At 39.1% G+C, this 20166-nt stretch overlaps 1 protein-coding gene across 4 annotated transcripts in view; it reads left to right on the forward strand.

Annotated features, from left to right (window-relative positions):
• Positions 1–20166, forward strand: part of dab2ipb (DAB2 interacting protein b) — a 177912-nt gene that overhangs the window by 24706 nt on the left and 133040 nt on the right. For 3 of the 4 annotated variants that reach the window (XM_084935637.1, XM_084935638.1, XM_084935639.1), the window contains exon 3: positions 699–804. In XM_084935637.1, the coding sequence (XP_084791763.1) occupies positions 699–804 (106 nt within the window). Of the gene's footprint in view, positions 1–698; positions 805–9381; positions 9647–20166 lie in introns of those variants that run through there. The other variant, XM_084935642.1, reaches the window with a different exon arrangement.

Raw genomic sequence — 20166 nt, forward strand, 5'->3', positions numbered from 1 at the left:
CTTAAAACTCAAGTCCCACAAGGCAAAGAGAGGGAGACACTCAGAGAGGAACTCAGAGGGAGAAAGAGAGATAAACAGATGGACATGAAACACGGGAACAGAAAAGCAGACAGACAGGGTGCTGCATTGAGTTGAGAGGTGTGAGGATGTTCGATAAGCCATTATCACTCCACTTCGAGGACAACAGGTCCTTTCTGTCTCTCTTGTTTTCTTTTTCTTCCCCCAGCTCACCACTTTTCTCACCGCAACCATTCTTTTCTTCCTTTGTCTGACTAATTGTTTGGAGCCAAACATTTGGTATGCAAGCAGTCGGATGATATGATCAGACACTGACTGATGTGCCACTAATGCCTGCTCTGTTTTAGTCAATGACTGCTAATTTATCAGGACTGCTACAGCTATTGTGTGCTGATGACTTAGCACGGCATTAAAGATGGTGACCAGAATATCCACAGCAACAGATAAGGAGACTCAGTGACGCCTGTCTGTGTAATTCATTAGTTTTTTGGTTTTGTTTTTTAACACCACCATTTATTTAGCCATTCTTCTGTGTTATCTACTTTGCGATTTTTATTTTATTGATTTTTTTTTTCATTTGAATTTATTGAGGATTGTATCTGTCTTGAATTATTTGCTCTGCATCTGTGTCCCCTTGAATCACTCTTATTCTCAGCTAGATGCATTTCTTGCTTTTGCAGCAGAGGCGCTCTGCGTCATCCAGGGGACATCTCCTGCGTCGCACCATCAGCGTCCCGGTGGAAACACAGTTTCCAGAATTCCACAGCCAGCTGTCCACCGAGAGCGGTGAGTTGCCCGAGGATACACGCATATGCTTTCATAAACATGCACTTATTAGTAATACTCCTGTTGCTTTCTAAAAGGCATTCACTTAAAGTAGAGTGATTGATAATTCTGTTAATATGTTAAGAATAGAGACTTTTGATGAGGTTTTTTTTATTTAGATTCAGTGCTCTGTCTCCAAAGCTGCAGAATTTTGGTGCTAAACTTATCTTGAGAAGTGCTTTCTTTGTGATATAAACAGTCACATAACTAATTGAGGCAACTGGGTCTTGTGCTGCTTACATGCCTGGGTGAGACTTAGAAAATTATTTTCTTCCACTGTATATCCACTAGATGGAGAGCTTGCTGCTTTGTAGCACTTCTCTGCACTTGTGCCGTCTCATGTTAACGGCTAAGAGAGATAGGGAAAAATTCTTTCCAAGTGCTGCATTTACACTGGACTTTTTCCTCTTGCTTTTATGACAATGTGATAATAGTGTGTTGAATTCTTTTTTAAAGGTACATGTGTAGACAGTCGTGTCACTGAAAGCTGTCGGAGTCTGTGGTTGTGTTGCGATCAGTCCAAATGAGACGCCACTACCAGCTTTCCAACCGATGCTGTGCCGGTGTGGAGCCAGCTCTGCTATGGTGCTTTTGGATGACAAGCTCCCACTCCATGATTGCTGCACATGCTTTATGCTCAAGTTTTTAGTTTATCTGTTTTAGTCTATCTGTTTTAGTTTTAGGGAAAGATTTAGAGATTGTATTTTTACAAGTATTTACAACGACATCACAGTTACAAGATTGTGTGCAAGGGATGAGACCTCAAGAGACTGTTGCATATGCATTTTTGAGAGTTCCCTTCTTGAAGGTGAACTGATTTTATTATTTATTTATTTATTACACTTATTACTGAAATACACGTTTTTAAAAAAACTTTTAAAAAAAACTTTTGCAGATTGCACTCACACGCTGGTGCACCCTGTTTAGTAAATCTGGCTGGAGTTTAAGGCTTGGTTGATTTGGAGTGGAATTTGCAGCTTTCACCAACCATCACCATCAGAGGGCGCCATTTAGCTCATTTTAACATCTAACTCTACTTTCCCAGACTAAGGCAAGGGGCAACATTACATGGGCAAGGGTGGGCTGCAGATGAGTGCAGATGAGTCAACATGTTGCTTATATTAGTTTTATTCTCTGTATTAATTTTTTCATTTTAGTAGTGAGTGGCTCTGGTTTACTTGTTTTATCAGCTTTTATGGATTTGTTTGGAAATTTGCCAATATCTCCACTTCGCTGATAGGGAACCTACAACTGTTTGCATGTAGTAACTGTGCTCTCACACGTGTGTCGTGTTGTTCGAGTAGTATTGCTCACATTCTTTACTTTTTATAGTGGGACTGCATCAAATGTAGACCCTAAACACCTGAAGCTTGTCTCCGTATCTAATGCGGACCTTTGTTTTTCCTCTGAAGAGATTATTCTATTTACATTACATTTTGTTTTGGTGAATATTACCTTGTTTATTTCCATCTTCTTTTTTTACCGCAGCTACTATGAGAGCACTGTTTCTTTCAGCATGCACTTGCTTTTATTTATTGCAGCATTTCGTCTAAACACTGTGGCACAAACAAAAATCTAGGTAGTTTTTCTTGCCGTGAGGTTTTTGAGAGAGTCTATTTCTATGTTTGTGAGTGAGTGTGTATTTCTGCTTATTTGGAATAAATGTGGCTGCTGTCTGTCAGCTTGTGAGCTGATACATATAGCTGGTACATATAGATTGAACCCAATTAGTGTGCTAAATATAAGCTTATGCTTATTTTTGTTAGGGGTCATAGAAACGACTGCACTGTTAAACCATCACTAGTGGAAACAACTTTAAAAAAGTACAAAAATTACAAATGTTTTCATTTATTTTGTATTCTCAGCTAAAATGTCTTAAATATTTTACATTTTTCTTCCTTCTTGCATTCTGTTATTGACTCATATCGTTAACCTTTACCGCCCAAGTAAGGCCGCACTATTGTTATGTTAGAATAATGAGAGCTAGATAATGTGACAAGCAGAAAGGTCTTTCTGTCAGTCTCAATGTTACGGCCACATTCATTCTAAATGAGCTGACAACCCAGAATGCCATACACATATAATATTTTCTTCTGCAACATGTGTTTCCCATTTTTTTTGCCATCCATTCCGATTGATTCGAGCGTTGACATGATAATGGGAAATCAGCAGAAGACACTTGATTACACGGCATCTCTGTGATTAGGTTGATGTTGTTTGGGAAGAGATGGAGGCTAAACGAATAAATAGTCTGTCGACTTCTCCCATAATTACAGGGTACCTTTGCAACTTTGCCAGTGACAATCACAAACATTTTCCATGATGATTATGTAACACAGTTTCAGAACTGCTGATTCGCATTTCCATAGTCAACATAATCTATTCTGAGCGTTAGATAGAATACATTACAATACATTAATACTATATTAATGCAGCAGTTATTATGTCAGAAGTTAAAATGTAGCCTCATTCTTTATAGTCTTCTTTTACCTTGAGTATGTAGGCAACTTCATCTTGTTATTCTTTAATAGAATTGCCATATTACACACAATTTGACTGTAAAGATAACTTGATACATTTGGATCCATCCATTTTGAAAGCAGACTGGAGCCTATCCTCGCTGTCACAGAGGCCAGGTACACAATTATTCACACCTATAGTCAATTTAGAGTCATGAGTTAACCTAACATGCATGTGTTTGGATTGTAGGAAAGAACAGCAGAGAGCCTAAGCAGGCATGACTTGCAAACTCCACACAGAAAGCGAGCAGTTTCCAACTGTGAGCGCAAACCACAACACCATGCTAGCTGAAACAATGCCATAGCAAATATGGCATTGTTTATATGCTGTCAAGTGTTTTGTAGTTTTTACATATTTGATTTAAGTTTAAGTGATTCCTCTGATGATTAGTGGATATCACTTATAAGACTTATTATAAAGTCTTTAATAAGACTCCAGATGCTCTTTCTAGCAGTAGAAATAGTTATGTACATGTCATTACCAGTACTGACTTAATATACAATAAAGTTATCGTTACATGTTGTTGATCTGCGTACGTGTGAGCTCCTGACTTTTGTAGCTTGCGAGTTATGATAAAGTTAATATTAAGAGTGTAAACTAGGGTTATCCAACTCCAGGCCTCAAGGGTATCAAGATGTGTCCTTAAATGGCTAAATGACCTCCTCAACATGTCTTGAGGTTGTCCAGAGGCCTGGTAATGAACTAATCATTTGATTCAGGTGTGTTGACCCAGGATGCTATCTAAAACCTGCAGGACACCGGCCCTTGAGGCCTGGAGTTGGACACCCCTGGTGTAAGTGTATAATAGATTGGTAATGGCGTGGCATTAATAAGTTAGCCAAAACATTTACACCAAAATAAATGACTAGCATTGCCCTCCTTTTCTTGTCATAATCTTGTTTGACTAAATTTAGAGCATAGATGTGATTACTATATTCGGTCACGCTCAACTAATCTATTGCTCTTGAAAATCCATTAGCTACCAGGGCCACTTGTCTTTTGGCCAGCATCTTTTCCAAGTCGGACATGTGCCCTGTCATCTGCAGGGCTATGTAGCATTTGTGTGTCTACTTTGTCAACAAGCCCTCTTGCAACTAGCAAGAGGTAGCATGTTTGCAACCATGCCAATCATTTTGTTACTATAAAAGTAGAAATGAACAGTTATAACCTCTCTTCCCTGAAGTAGAGGCATGAGACCATGTGTCCATGATATCCTATACGGTATGTTGTATGTCTTAATTGAGTGAAAGGGAACAGATATACACAATCTGTCATTATGTCTGCTCTTATTAAAAAATGCCATTATTAAATTATTAATACTAATTAAACAGAGCATAGTATTAAAAATAAATCCATCGAAAGGCTACCATGAGGTACCCCTGAGCAAGGTACCGTCCCTACACACTGCTCCCCGGGCCCTGAATTGGTGCCTGCCCACTGCTTCTCTGAGTGAATTGGTAAAATGCAGAGAGTAATTCCCCTACAGGGATTAATAAAGTATACAAAAAAAAAACTGCCAGTACTTTTCTTGTACTGGCAATCAACTGCAATTTACATTTTAGATCCAAAACATAATTTTCTTAACCCATTAAATGGCTACTACTGCAAAACCGATCTAAGTCTTTCAATCTAAGTCCAACGAGTCATGATTAAAAAAAACTTATGTTACCTTATCGAGTGCAGATTTGCAGCAGAAACATGATGGTCTCCAAAACTAAGTGAAAACTAATAGTAAATGACTCTTGTTCACTGGTACAGGAGCAAAAAGAAAAAAAACTGATCACTTCAAAAACCTAAACTGACACAAGGGTTTCTAAATGTATTCCTAAAGCAAGTAGTAATATGTGCTTTAATCCCCTTGGCAGTGTGTAACCTTTAAAGCTGGATTTCGTGTGTGTGTGTGTGTGTGTGTGTGTGTGTGTGTGTGTGTGTGTGTGTGTGTGTGTGTGTGTGTGTGTGTGTGTGTGTGTTTTGCACCTGTAGCATTTTCTAATCTTGATCCACATCACAACACTACAAACACTCTCACCGTCTATTTTTTGCTAAATTATTCATTGGCATAGGTCCCTACTGCTCTTGTCCTTGTGTGACACGAGTTCTAAACAAGCAGTGTGATGAATAAAAACTTCACTTTGATGAATAGGAATCTAACACAAATCAGAGAGCGGTCTCGTCTCATCCTCAGACTGAATAGCGAGTGGCTGCCGCCTCTATTCTTTTGAACTCGTCGAGTTTTCTGCACAAACACCCATAAGAGCGAGAGCCTTGTTATGCTCCCACCAGAACAACTGAGGTTAATTTCATAGAGGTGAAAGTTTTAGCCTCAGAAGAGTTCTCAACTTTTGGTTCTTGGGCACATGCTGCCCTATTTTCCTCCTTTTTTCTTCCTGTAAGCTGTAACATTTAGATAGGATTAAGTAGAACCACATAACTGACCAAAGGCTGCTGAATGATTTATACAAGCCTTACAGCCCAAATACTGAATCACATGTGTTCTAAGTCCCTCAAGTCATTTTTCTTCACAGAGTGTCTAATTACAATTAGCTACTATTAACTAAAAGTGACAGTGTTCTTCACATTGTGCCACTTGACATTGGGCTGATCGGTATTTGATTATTTTGCCTTAAAATAAAAACCATCTGAAATATTGTGGAGATATAGCTCATCTTATTTTAGATCAGCTATATCTCTCTATATATTTTCTTAACCTATAGCTATATAAGCTAGATAAGCTCAAGTGCTGTATGTATAGAGATTAATGGCTCCATTTGGTTGAATTACTATGCTGAAAGGATTGAACAGAAACAATTGCAGTGTAGGTGCTGACTCATCCTGTTGCTGTACACTAACCTATTTCTGCAATAGAAATAGGTTCATGTACACTCAACGGCCACTTTGTACATCTGTTCATCTGCTTTGAAATGCAAATATAAAACCAGCCAATCGCATGCCAGCAACTCAGTGCATTTAGGCAGGTAGACATGGTCAACACAATCTGCTGAATTTCAACTCGAGCATCATAATGGAAAATAAGGTGATTTAAGTGACTTTGAATCTGCCACGCTTGTTGGTGCCTGACGGGCTGGTCTGAGTATTTCAGAAACTGATGATCTACTGAAAGCATAGTGTGTGCAGAGAATGGTCCGGAAAAGAGAAAATATCCAGTGAGCACAGAATTTGCCTTGTTGATTCCAGAGGTCAGCTGACAGTTGCCAAACTGGTTCAACCTGAAAGGAAGACAACAGTAACCCAAATAACTACTCATTACATCCACAACCCCCACCCACCTCAAATTTCTTTATGGCTTTTTTTTTTTTTTTTTTGGATCAAGACTTTCTTGTAATTTCTTTTTAAAGTGGTCTTGACCAATCAGCCTGTCCAAAGTGTACCCCGCCTCTCACTCTATGGTAGCTGGGTTATGCTCCACACACCCCCGTGACCCTGAATTGGATTAACAGAAGAGGATGGATGGACAGATGGATGGATGATTCTCAAACAGCTGTTGTTTGTGCAAAAATATGGCATATCTCAGCATGGTGTGCAGTGAATTCTTAAAAAATTGAAGAAGCTGGACAACTAGAGGGCAAGAGAGGAAGTGGCAGACTTAAAAATCTATCTACAGGAGATGAACAGCATCTGAAAGTCCTTAAGAACTAGGACAAATCCAGCAAAGATGTGACACCGAACATGAGAGAGGTGGCTCAAGTGCGATATGTGTAGATCATTAAGAAAATTCATTATGATGATGCAAAGTAGATTTAATCAAACTAAACAGAACAGCAATAGGATTAAATATGTAAAATGGTGAAAACTGAATTTGGTTCCTATTCAAATAAAATACACTTGCCAAGTTGAGGTTGTAATATTAAATATACAGGGAGTGCAGAATTATTAGGCAAGTTGTATTTTTGAGGAATAATTTTATTATTGAACAACAACCATGTTCTCAATGAACCCACAAAACTCATTAATATCAAAGCTGAATGTTTTTGGAAGTAGTTTTTAGTTTGTTTTTAGTTTTAGCTATTTTAGGGGGATATCTGTGTGTGCAGGTGACTATTACTGTGCATAATTATTAGGCAACTTAACAAAAAACAAATATATACCCATTTCAATTATTTATTTTTACCAGTGACACCAATATAACATCTCCACATTCACAAATATACATTTCTGACATTCAAAAACAAAACAAAAACAAATCAGCGACCAATATAGCCACCTTTCTTTGCAAGGACACTCAAAAGCCTGCCATCCATGGATTCTGTCAGTGTTTTGATCTGTTCACCATCAACATTGTGTGCAGCAGCAACCACAGCCTCCCAGACACTGTTCAGAGAGGTGTACTGTTTTCCCTCCTTGTAAATCTCACATTTGATGATGGACCACAGGTTCTCAATGGGGTTCAGATCAGGTGAACAAGGAGGCCATGTCATTAGTTTTTCTTCTTTTATACCCTTTCTTGCCAGCCACGCTGTGGAGTACTTGGACGCGTGTGATGGAGCATTGTCCTGCATGAAAATCATGTTTTTCTTGAAGGATGCAGACTTCTTCCTGTACCACTGCTTGAAGAAGGTGTCTTCCAGAAACTGGCAGTAGGACTGGGAGTTGAGCTTGACTCCATCCTCAACCCGAAAAGGCCCCACAAGCTCATCTTTGATGATACCAGCCCAAACCAGTACTCCACCTCCACCTTGCTGGCGTCTGAGTCGGACTGGAGCTCTCTGCCCTTTACCAATCCAGCCACGGGCCCATCCATCTGGCCCATCAAGACTCACTCTCATTTCATCAGTCCATAAAACCTTAGAAAAATCAGTCTTGAGATATTTCTTGGCCCAGTCTTGACGTTTCAGCTTGTGTGTCTTGTTCAGCGGTGGTCGTCTTTCAGCCTTTCTTACCTTGGCCATGTCTCTGAGTATTGCACACCTTGTGCTTTTGGGCACTCCAGTGATGTTGCAGCTCTGAAATATGGCCAAACTGGTGGCAAGTGGCATCTTGGCAGCTGCACGCTTGACTTTTCTCAGTTCATGGGCAGTTATTTTGCGCCTTGGTTTTTCCACACGCTTCTTGCGACCCTGTTGACTATTTTGAATGAAACGCTTGATTGTTCGATGATCACGCTTCAGAAGCTTTGCAATTTTGAGACTGCTGCATCCCTCTGCAAGATATCTCACTATTTTTGACTTTTCTGAGCCTGTCAAGTCCTTCTTTTGATTCATTTTGCCAAAGGAAAGGACGTTGCCTAATAATTATGCACACCTGATATAGGGTGTTGATGTCATTAGACCACACCCCTTCTCATTACAGAGATGCACATCACCTAATATGCTTAATTGGTAGTAGGCTTTCGAGCCTATACAGCTTGGAGTAAGACAACATGCATGAAGAGGATGGTGTGGACAAAATACTCATTTGCCTAATAATTCTGCACTCCCTGTAGAAGGAGTTTTACAAATGCAAAATTCCAACTTTAGGTTGAAAAACCCCTAATGAGCATAGATCTTTAAAACCACTGATCATACAAACATTTTTATAATTTTACTGTCATGTGTGGAAAGAAGAAGGAGATTGTTCGTTATGTAGAGGCAATAATATTACACATAGTTCTGACACTTCTTGATTTTATTGGAATTTGAATGTTTGTAGGTCTTAAAGCAACGTTTAAAAACATTCAGTATGACTTTTTTTAAATGGTGCAGGAACTCTGAACTTAAATGTGCTGTTTTGCGCCCACTCATAACTCCACAGTTATAAGCTCTGAAGTTCTTCTGCAAGTACTTTTTTCCAAAACTGATATTACAAACTTCTTGTTACTTTTTTAATGATGAGAGAAAATACATATAAAGTGTAATATTGATCAAAGTGGAAACACTACCAACACTCCCTCCACCCGTATCTGTCTCTCTCTCTCTCCATGTGGAAACTGCTTCTTTCTCTCCTCCCTCCCATTCTGTGCTCTCTCTCTCTTTCTCTCTCTGCCTGCTCTCCAGAGAGGTTGCTCAGTCAGACAGATGTAACACAGCGGTGGAAGCCTGAGCTGAGCTGGCAGGCTGCAGGGGCCAGACCAGCAGCAGCAGCTCCGAATTGGGGGGGGGGGAACGGCAGAGCAGAGACGGCACTGGCAGAGGAGATAAACCAGGACTTGCAGTTGTAGTTCCAGCGGTTGCAGCCGAGTTATCGAGTAAACTTTGCCTCAGGATATGGGTGTGTTGATCCGAGCGCTCATCGCTCTGTGAATTTAACATGGACACTGACACCAGCAATCATCCAGAGGCACAGGATGGTAAGTGGGAGGAAAAAAGAGGAGAAATGATGGAAGTGATACTTTAAGTGGAAAAAAGAAAGAAAGTTGAGGCACGTATGTAAAAGAGAGTTCGGTCACTTGCTTTTCCTGTCAGCTTTCTGTTATGACTTGGCTTTTCGCTTGGCTCTTGAGCTGTTGACTAGGGCCTAAGTGGTCAGTGATGAATAGGACTCCAGTCTATTCTTCTGAGTGAGGGGGTTAAGGGGTGAAGGGCGTTACATAGCAATGTGATGAAATGGGCTGCCTGCTAAAGACGCTACTTGTCTCAGCAGGATTCGTTTTTGGCTTTGTTGTATGTGAGCAAGTTCAAACCTCTGTGCTGTGCTGATTCTCTCTGGGATTTGCCTTCAGTTGTTGACTGTGTTTTGGTATGAGCTTCATGCAGCCGGAAGCTCTCTTCTCGGTCTCTGAATAGAATAATTAAACGTGGAATATGTGAGGTCCGTGGGTGGACCAGTTCATTTTTTTGGTGTTTTTTTTTTTTATCTCAAATGCACCGAGATATTTTAATCTGAATATTTGAAGGCTGTATAGTGGTTGTACCATGTGGGTGTTTGTGTTAAAAACACAGAGCAGCAGGAACAAATGAAAGCAGGAGACAGAGGGAAAGAGAAGGGGGGGCAGAAAGAGAAAGAGTTATGTACACAAATAAATCCAGGGGGATCGAAACGGCACTGTAGGCCACTCTTTCTCTCTCTTCCCCCTCATTTTCCACTGCCTTTTCTTTTCTTCCACCACTCCAAAATGTTAGAGCCTAAACTAGATAGTTAAAAAGAAAAGGGAGAAGGAAAAAAATTGGTGTGTTATTAACTGGGCCAGAAAAGACGATGTTTTGTCTTCATGACCAACGGGGAAGGACTCTGCTGTGCTGCTGATGAAGAATGCGGTTAACAGAATGAGTCAACAGAGAGCATATTTCCAAGAGACCATAGTTTCCCTTTGCCAGCATCTAAGCCACATCGCTTTATGCACTGGGCTGTCTGCCACGACAGAGAAAGAAAAGACAAAGAAAAGGGGGAAAGAAAACCGTTAGATGAAACTTTGGCATTTTCATCCATCCCTTGAGACGCAAAACTTCTGGTAAAAGTTTAACCCAAATAAGCGCGAACACTGAGCTCTATTTGTTCCCTCCCTCACCTTCACTATTGGGCTGTCTCGAGATAAAGCGCCAGCTTCATTGCTCTAACATCAACTGTCTCCTCTCAACCGCACTCTCCTCACATTCCTTTCAAAAGGTTTAATATACAAGGAAAAGTTGGTGTAGGAAAGGCAATAATCTGATATCGTCCAATTACATTCTCACTTCAGGCTTGCAAGCTACAGGAAGAATTCACACTTCCTGAGGCTTGCAGGCTTCAGTTCATCTGTCATGCACACACACTTTCACGCACACAAGTCTAAGAGTAGTATATTTATACAGTATAAGCTTATTATTTACATGTTGTACCCACTGCATTACGTATTTTACATTTAAAGTAGATGTAGAGTCCTTGTCTGCAACTGGCTGATTGTTATGGGACTGATCTGTGACTGAATCTACCTGTTTCCCATTTCTGTTGGCAGAAAGCAGAGAAATGCTGATGCTATGTATTACTTTATGAAATAGCACTGGGTGGAAGTGGGACTGCTACCAGACAAGCTAATAAAAAGAGATCAATAGTCAGACCTATTACTGTTATATACATATATATGAAAAAATGCAACTCTTTTTTTCCCATGGATTTCATATTTGTAGTTTCATCCCGTGCTTAAATTTACCCCAGTAAAGTTTTTGACCTTTTCAGCACTAAAGAAACCACTCTCACTCTCAGCAGATGCTCCCCAGAGTTTCCATGTCGTTGCTTTGTCTCTGCCACCAGCTTATACTGAAGTCAGTATATACTTATTTCTTTTCAGGTGCCTTACAATATTGGTCATGTTGAAAGTAAGTCTATGTATCCATCCTGTGACATGCCAGCACTGCAGAAGTGCACATAGCCAAAGGGCTGTCACTTTCCTGTGTTCCTGTGTATTTATCTTCTACCAAGGGCAGCTGTCATAAAGGAGAGTAGCTTTTTAAATATAGACAAAAAACACATTTATCTGTCATGATATGATGGGATAAGTCATAATACTGCTCCCGATCAGGTCGGCACATCTTTTAATTATAACACAATGTAAAGCATATGAGTATAAAGCTGCCTTGCCGTTTTAGACATCCAAATAAATACATGCACTGTGCTAGTTTATAGCAGGGGCATGCAGTGAGGAGTGGAGGTTTCAGGAAGGGAAGTAAAGAGAGAGAGAGTCCTTATCCATGGCCTTCATTGACATGTAAATAGGTCTGCATGTTTTGTCCTAGATGAGAAAGGTTGAATGCCTGCTCATGTACTGGAGGACAAAATACAGTTTTAACCTGTCTTACATTGGACGGGGAGACTGGACCAGCTGAGCTTTTTGATATTCCTGAAAAACAGTGGGCTTTCTCTTTGTTTTCCATTTTGACCCCATAGTCTGACTGCCATTCTAAATATACCATCCAGAGCTGTGGTTTTATGGTTTAAAGTGCTGTGGGCTTTGTCATTAAAAATGCTTGGCTTTTAATAAAAGATTTATTCTTACTCCTATTGTCATGTGCTTAAACCTCGCTAGTAGACTGGAGCTGGGTGGTACAGCAGGAGCAAATTTAGGAACTGGGCTGTCAGCTTAACACTTGTAATCTAGTTTTAATAAAAGAGACACTCTCTTGCAAAAAGGCCAAAAACTGGTGGAAAGACAATATGCGGTCATTCTGTCCCACTTCCCAAAAGGGCTGTGTCAAAGTTTCAAGGACCCAGATTTAAGGTTGTGGGTAACACTGTCCCAGAACACCGGACATGCAGTAAACCTGCAGAGCTGTCACATAATTTTTCTCATGTGAATGATGAGAAAGTGGAGCTAGTGACTGAAACCTGATTGGAGAAACATCCTCCACTGATCAAAAGGAGGTAATTTAATTGAAAAATGTTGATGACTGCGGTGAAGTAAATTTTTTCTTGATGAGAGTTTGGGGTTTGGCGGGTGTTTTTGGTGGTGGTGGTGGTGGGTTCGCACCTTTAGAGTCATCATGGTATTGCACTTTAATCGACTTTCTCTTTGGTTTCACTGAACTAAACCAATGGCAGCTTCTACTTTTAAATACAGTTACTGTTGTGAACTAATTGAGTCTGATATAGCAAACTCATTTGAGCACAGTTGCTAATTGAAAAATCCAACAGTTATGGAAAAATATCTGCAATTTGTCATTTTCTTTTTCAGCTCTTGATGATAGTATATAACTAAATGATACACTACAAGTGGGATCCTCTGGGGAATTTTATCACTGGAAATGCCACTACCCACACTATACAGACCTTATGTGACTTCATATTAAATTCAGTTCAACTGAATTGTATTCATATAGCACCCCATCAAAACCAAAGTCACCTCAAGGTGCTTTATATTGTAAGGTAAAGACCCGACAATAATACAAAAAAAACCCCAACAATCAGACAACCCCCTATGAGCTAACACTTGGAGACAGTGGGAAGGAAAAATTCACTTTTAACAGGAAGAAACCTCCAGCAGAACCAGGCTTAGGGAGGGGCAGCCGTCTGCTGCAACCATGTGGTTCACATAGTTGTAGCAGACTGAGACAAGCTAGGTTTTCTCTAAACCTCAACTTTGATGGCTGTGGTTGTCCTTGTGCTTTATATGTTTCTCATGCTTATGCAGTAATGCCAAATAATATCATTGTATCTCACACGCTTCATCTGTGAGGCCTGGTAGAGACCATAATCTCACCCGCTGTTTTTGTGAAATTCTGTTATGAAGCCTCAAGCCATTTTCTTACCCCTCCCTTAACGCTCCCAATTCAAGGGAGAGTTAGTTGTCAACATGTGTCCATTGTGAAAGGAGTACAATACGAGTCAATGAGTCAGTGAAGCTCACTTCACAACCAGAAGTCTTTTTGCAACCATTAGGTATGCCCTTTTATGGGCATACCTAATGGTATGGTAATAGCGTTCTTTACCACCAACTTCTGCCTCGCTGATTCCATCCCACCAGTAGGGAATGATAATATTGTGACATAAATGATTAATTTTTATTACTTAATGATTATTAGAAGATTAAAAAAATCGCAATTTCTATATGGTACAATAATACAAATTACATCATAATAGCAAATTAATAATTAATAATTAAACAATAATAATTAAGAAGAAGAAGAATATGGAAAAAATACTACTTTTTTTAAAAGTACATTTATATCCTTATGTTTACAAGTATAATAATAAATGGTTTACCCTTTATTGTCATGGCAAATGATACATGTTATTACAAATTATCCAGTGAAGTTACAAAGAGAGGCTTTAACGTTTAATACCATTACCCTTCTATTCAGGTAAGAACAAAGACTATGTCACATTGTGTACAAATGTCAGCTTTGATTTCTGGATATTGAGAATTTAACATGATGACCTCATACTATAATTTAGGGCAGCCAAATCTATCGGACAGCCTGTCATTAAGAGCCAAAGTATAAACAAAGGAGCACCTCTTCAACCTGCCACTGGATTAGCTGGCAAGGAAAAGAATGTCAGGAGCAGTTTTCAAATGACAGGCTGTGTGTTGTGGCAAAGGCGTTTCTTAACTAAAGAGCCTCTGATGTTATTTTGAAATGAAAACCAGGCATTACCTTCAAATATAGCCACAGTTGTCCACCTCTCATTGGTACTGGACTACATATGTATTTTTTTTTTTTTTAAAAATAAGAAAAAAAAGAATATAGCTTTGTAACTTAAGACCTTGCGTCATCCAGATCCAGATTGTATCTATTCGAGCTGATTGCATTTCAATTGACTGCTTATGATGGGATTCTGCTTCCACACTTAATAGTATATTTGACTTTTTCTGTGGGGAATAGTGTGAATGTTTCTGAAGTGAAAAAAGAAACCATCACACACATTTGTAGCCATGCAGCCACACAAGAAGATTGCTGTGGGTATTTGCATAATTGCATAATGGATAGTACAAAAGACCTTGAAACCACAGAGAAGGCTGAGTCTTCTGAGCTTGAAAGTTTTTCAAGCTGTCTGTATAAAACTTAACTAGGTGGTGCTTTGAAAGAAGTCAGTGTCATGTTTGCTGTATTTCTTGTAAAAGGGGACACACTGTTCCAACATTTTAGGTTTGAATACCAATACAAAGATCTTGGCTTTGGCTATCTGTCATTAGCCAATACCTGTCCTTTGTCATCGTAAACGAATAAGCTGTAATCCTCACTGTAAGGAAGAGAGAAGAGAGGAAGAGCCTAAATCTTGCTTCCCAAATACAGAAATACTAGCACTGTGCAATCCTCCAAATTTTGGTATTGATCTGGTACCAAATAAATACATGGCCAGTATTGATCTGATACCAATACTGATACAGATACTTTTAACCTATAAAGGCAGTTTATGAAGGGAAGAGCATTGTGACGTGATTTATGAGATCATTAATTTGCAAATTCTTAGCACATTTTAATAAACACAATGCTTTTTAACTTCCACAATAATTAACACAACAAAAAACACTTTGCAGGTTTTCATGCATTTTGAATCTGGTTTTTTGGAGACCTTGAATGTAAATGTGCCCGGCTCTAAATCACATAATTTTCATAGAGTGTGTTTAAACTATGTTTTTATTTAAAACAATTCAGTGGGCTACAAATTGAACATCGAGGATAGAAACAAAGTATCGATCCTAATACGCTAGTATCAATCTGATACCAATACCAGCTTTGGATTCAGTGCTATCGATATTTGGATCTAGCCACCTCTTCAATGATAGTGAAATACAAATACATTGTAGTATACACATTAACTTAGTTAATCTGTTTTTAAAATAATGCATAACCACAGCACCAAGATAGAGAAATGAATTGTATTATTTGCATTTGTGTTAATTCTGCTCAGTGGGAGTCTTTATGCACTCCTTCCTTTCTTTCCTCTGCTCTCAGTTTCACTGCATGTGCACAGGGAGTGGAGCAAAAATAACAGTAATCAAGTTGAGGACAGCTCATTATGTTAGTGAAGTGCTGAGACTTAGATACAGGAAGTGAGGGAAAGACTTGGAGCAACACTATGAATGGAGCTGTTTGGTTATCGAACTCACTTGCTGACTGTTTGTGGTTATATCTGAAATTAGTGGAAACTTGAAAAATATATATATGCATAAATGTAGAACGTGAAATACCTTCAGACTAGTGACCCACTACTGTTGGCTTTCTCATGCACTTCTGGTGACCGGCTGCTTGTTCAGTAAACTTAGTAAACAAAGCATAAATAAATAGATTGGCACCATAGATTGAGGATAATCTATTCATTACTCCCCAATAACAGATCTAGCTGTTTGAGCTGGTACTGGACTGGCCGGTGCCTTCCTAGCTGTAAATGTGAATACTGTTGTACAAACAGAGCAGAGCAGTCAGGTGTCCTCTGTGCTTTTTGAGATGCTGCTGCTAATAATTGTCCTAAAAGACAATTCCATTTTTTTTTTCACTACAATGAAATCCAAACTAATCACACGTTACAGCCGCCGTATGACTTTTATATGCACACTTTTTTTAAAAGTGTGATTTGCGATGCCGTGAGCAAGACGTACAGCAGAAGACATGCCACAAACATTTGTTTCTTCTTCTGCTGCAGTGCACAGTTTGCCTCTTCATAGAATAGACCCACAGAGGACCATTTGGCAGATCTTTAACACTTGTTTCTTCCCATTTGCTTTCTCTCTATCATGCTTGTTTTTAGACTGTTTAAGTCATTTTACATGTCACTAGTAACACCAAAGTAAAAATCTGTACGCTGATTCAAAATCATTACTGCGTCAGATATGCTCTGCAATCTCCCGGCCTTAAATGGCGTGTTTATTGGTGGCTACAGGCCCAGTTAAAAAGTTCCACCTTTGTCTGAAGCAGAAACTAAAATTTGAGATCGCTTTCTCTAAGACGTTACACACAACAGGTGGTAGATGGACACTAGAAGCACTCCATTTGGTTAATGTGAGTGAGGGCACCCTAATGACGTTTGCCTGCTCTAGTCTTACATGGACATGGAAAGGTCAGGGCTGTGAGCCTCTAAAGTTCCTAAAAAGACCATCAGTGAAAAGAAGCTTTTATTTGGAATGTAAACAGCGGTAAAGGAATAGCTGCATAATATATATATATATATATATATATATATATATATATATATATATATATATATATATATATATATATATATATATATATATATATATATATATATATATATATACATAACTAGAGGTTAAGTGTTAACCAAACGTTTCAGAGTTGTACACAGGAGATCACACATGAAAAGTTAATCAAACACTTAAACTAGTCTGGTGGTGTATATGGTGTATATAAATAACACTGTAAAAGCTGAGCTAAGCAATAACCTCAGAGAGCTGTCTTGTGGCCAGCAGCAACAGTGGCACGACTCCATCTGGCCCCATTTGTCAGAAAGCCTCCCTGATGGGATACTGTCAGTCAACAGAGCACTGCAACCAGAGGGAAAGCAGAGCTTGTCTGAGACAACAGAGGGTTAAAAAAAAGAAGGGGAAATTTGGAACGCTAATGTAGAAATCTAGATGATGCCTTTGCAGCGTGTTGTGTAGATGACAAGTGTGTTGGTGTGGTTCGTGTGTACATGTGTGTGCGAATCTGTGGCGTGTTTTGCTTTTGAAGTGTGTGATGTGTGTCTAAGATGAAGTGACTGCAAGGGCCAGGAACGGAGCCAAGTGCAGCCGTGAGCGCGTTACATGCTCACAACAAATTTATGTTGGTTGTATGCTTTTCATGTCTCTGTAAATCTTCTGTAAATGGAGCACACTGAGCAAAAGAGAAGCCGAGAGTGGCGAGGGAATGAGCCGAGGAAAGAGAAATGGAAAATACTGACTGAGTGACGGGAACAGTAACTGCTAAAGTAACAAGGAATGGCACACTTGGGCAACTCCCCTCCCACCCCCCACCCCCCCTATAATCAAAGTAGGATTCTAAAAAATTTTCAGGTAAATTGATCTTAATTTGTGTTTATCCTTCCTTATTGTTTATTTGGTTTACTCAGTTACAGATTTGTCATGATCCACTGGAGCACTTGTTTCAGTGCCAGTGCTGGTGGGAAAATCCGATTATTTGAGCCTAAAATTAGACCTCTGGAGTAGCAGCAACATACAACTTAAGGTATTCGCTATAAATCCTTTGTTTTTATCTTTACATTCAAATCAAATGAAGTGTCACAGGCTGTAAACTGTATGTAAAAGATCTAAGAGCAATCACGAGGACATTAAAAAAAAAGATAAGTTATGACAACAGTAACAATGTCTGAGATAATCTGTATATATGATAAGTTCTTAGGTAATTCAGTTAGTAATGTCTCAGGTATTCCAAAGGGTTAATGAGGTTCTCTTTACAATGATGTTGAAGTTTCTGTTATAAAAACTAATATGTATGATTCTGTAAAGCTTCTTTTATAGTTCAGTTAAATTCAGATTCTTACAGCTCTCATTTGCCTTCTTGATAGTAATATACCATGTAAACAAAGTATACAAATCATAATAATAATAATGATTTGTAATATGTAATAGACTATAATTGCCTTTGGCTTTCTCATAGTGCTAACCCAATAGGTTCAATTTGTTCTGATTGTTTTTTACAGCTCCTCTGCTTTGATAGTTTGAAGAAACAACACGGTAAAGAGGATTTTAGAATTTCATTCATTTTTCTTTTTCAGGAAAACAAAGGGTGGAAACGCACAACAGCAACTCAAGTGTTATTGTGCTGGCTGTAAAGTACTGCAAAATCACATTGCCGTGTTTACAGTTACAGCACACAGCTGAGTTGTAGAGAAGTCTCAAAAGCTTGGCATCTAGCTAGCGCTACAGAAGTGGAGCGAGCACATGCTAACAGGAGATAAATTCAGATAGAAAACAAAAACATGCAAACAGCGAGAGATGTAGAAAGATATAAGAAAGAGAGGACGTGAGTGGAAGATGAGAGATTATGTTCAAAGGTAAGGACTGCCCAGCGAGTAAAATTTTATAAACTGTAAACCTAAAACTAAGTGAATTATAACTAAGTGAATGATGCTAGGTATGCTAATTTTGTTTGAATATACTGCGTACTGCAGGCTAACCTGGTCAGTTTGAACTATTGTTTTAGGCTTTGCAGTGATTTCTGACAGATGCAAGGCCAGCTGTGGTGTTAGTAAACATCAAGAGTAAAAGACATCAATTGAAATTAAAAGTGATGACGCTGATTAGATTATCTTCATATTGTATGGGGACTGGAAATCAAACATACAGCTCTCTGCTCATACCTTGTTGAATGCAGTTTTCAAAATCCACAAAAAACAGTGAATATCAGTGTAGCAGCCCAGGCCAGCGGACCACAGCCTGTACAGGAAAATCTATTGGAACTCACAAAACCCTTTATTAACCCTGTGCCAATCCGATATTAGATGATTTAAAAAGCTGATATCGAAAAGCTGATATATATAAAACCTAAAAAGATCTCTCTAAGCTTTGTTGTATGTTCTTATTTATTATTTTCCCCTATTCTGCTGAGATCAGCTGGTTGTTGTGTTTGTGTGCCCAACAGTGAAGTTGCTTCACTTTCTGTCCCTCTGGTGGAAAAGCTACACACTCATAATTGTTGAAGGATCTTTTCCCATCTGTTTTCTCCTTTTTTTCATTTGTATTTATCTTCTGTCATAAATGTCAATAGTGATAAAACAGAAAATACCTATTATCTGCCTCCCGATAAATCGGTTGGGCTCTAGCTAACAATAGTGTCAGAAACAGTTGGGGGGAGATGATTGACTTTCCTACTAATCAAAGTGAGGCCTGGACAGTTATATGGTATGTATGTTTAACCGCTGGTGCACAAGTTGCTCCAGTTGAAGCCTTTGTAGGAGTTGAATTCCCTTTGGTATTTTCCTGCAAAAAGCATTTGCTGGCCCAGTGGACACGGTAGCAGCCTGACCCCACGTGTTCCACACAATTGCCTTTGTCCCTAAAATGGCAGATATTGGCATTCCTGGCCGCCCCACGTCCAGCTCTTCCTCCAGCTAAAAAAACACACACGTTGTCTCTTTTGTGCCGCTGTCGGCGAGAGGCAATCTTAACCCAGGCAAACTGATTTGAATTGATGTAAGCCGACTGCTTTATGTGATAATTTTTCTCTTACTCAGCTTCCCGAAGAGAGTAATGTCGGTTTTGTTTATGCATTAAGTTGTGCCTCAGCATATTTTTTTTTTAAAGTACCAGAGCATCGAATGGAATATGCAATGACAAAAGTAATACTTAAGGCTCATCTCCCCTCTTTATTTTGTTTTTCTCCATTGTTGCAGCTATTTTCTTCAGTCTGTTTCAGCAGAATAATCCCTGTTGCTTTTCACTGTACTGCTGTGAACCCAACTTACATGTGGTGCTAAAAAAAATGTCAAAAATCTATT

The sequence above is a fragment of the Perissodus microlepis genome, chromosome 7 (assembly GCF_051167445.1).
Source record: "Perissodus microlepis isolate ML-2025 ecotype Zambia chromosome 7, ASM5116744v1, whole genome shotgun sequence".
NCBI lineage: Eukaryota > Metazoa > Chordata > Actinopteri > Cichliformes > Cichlidae > Perissodus > Perissodus microlepis.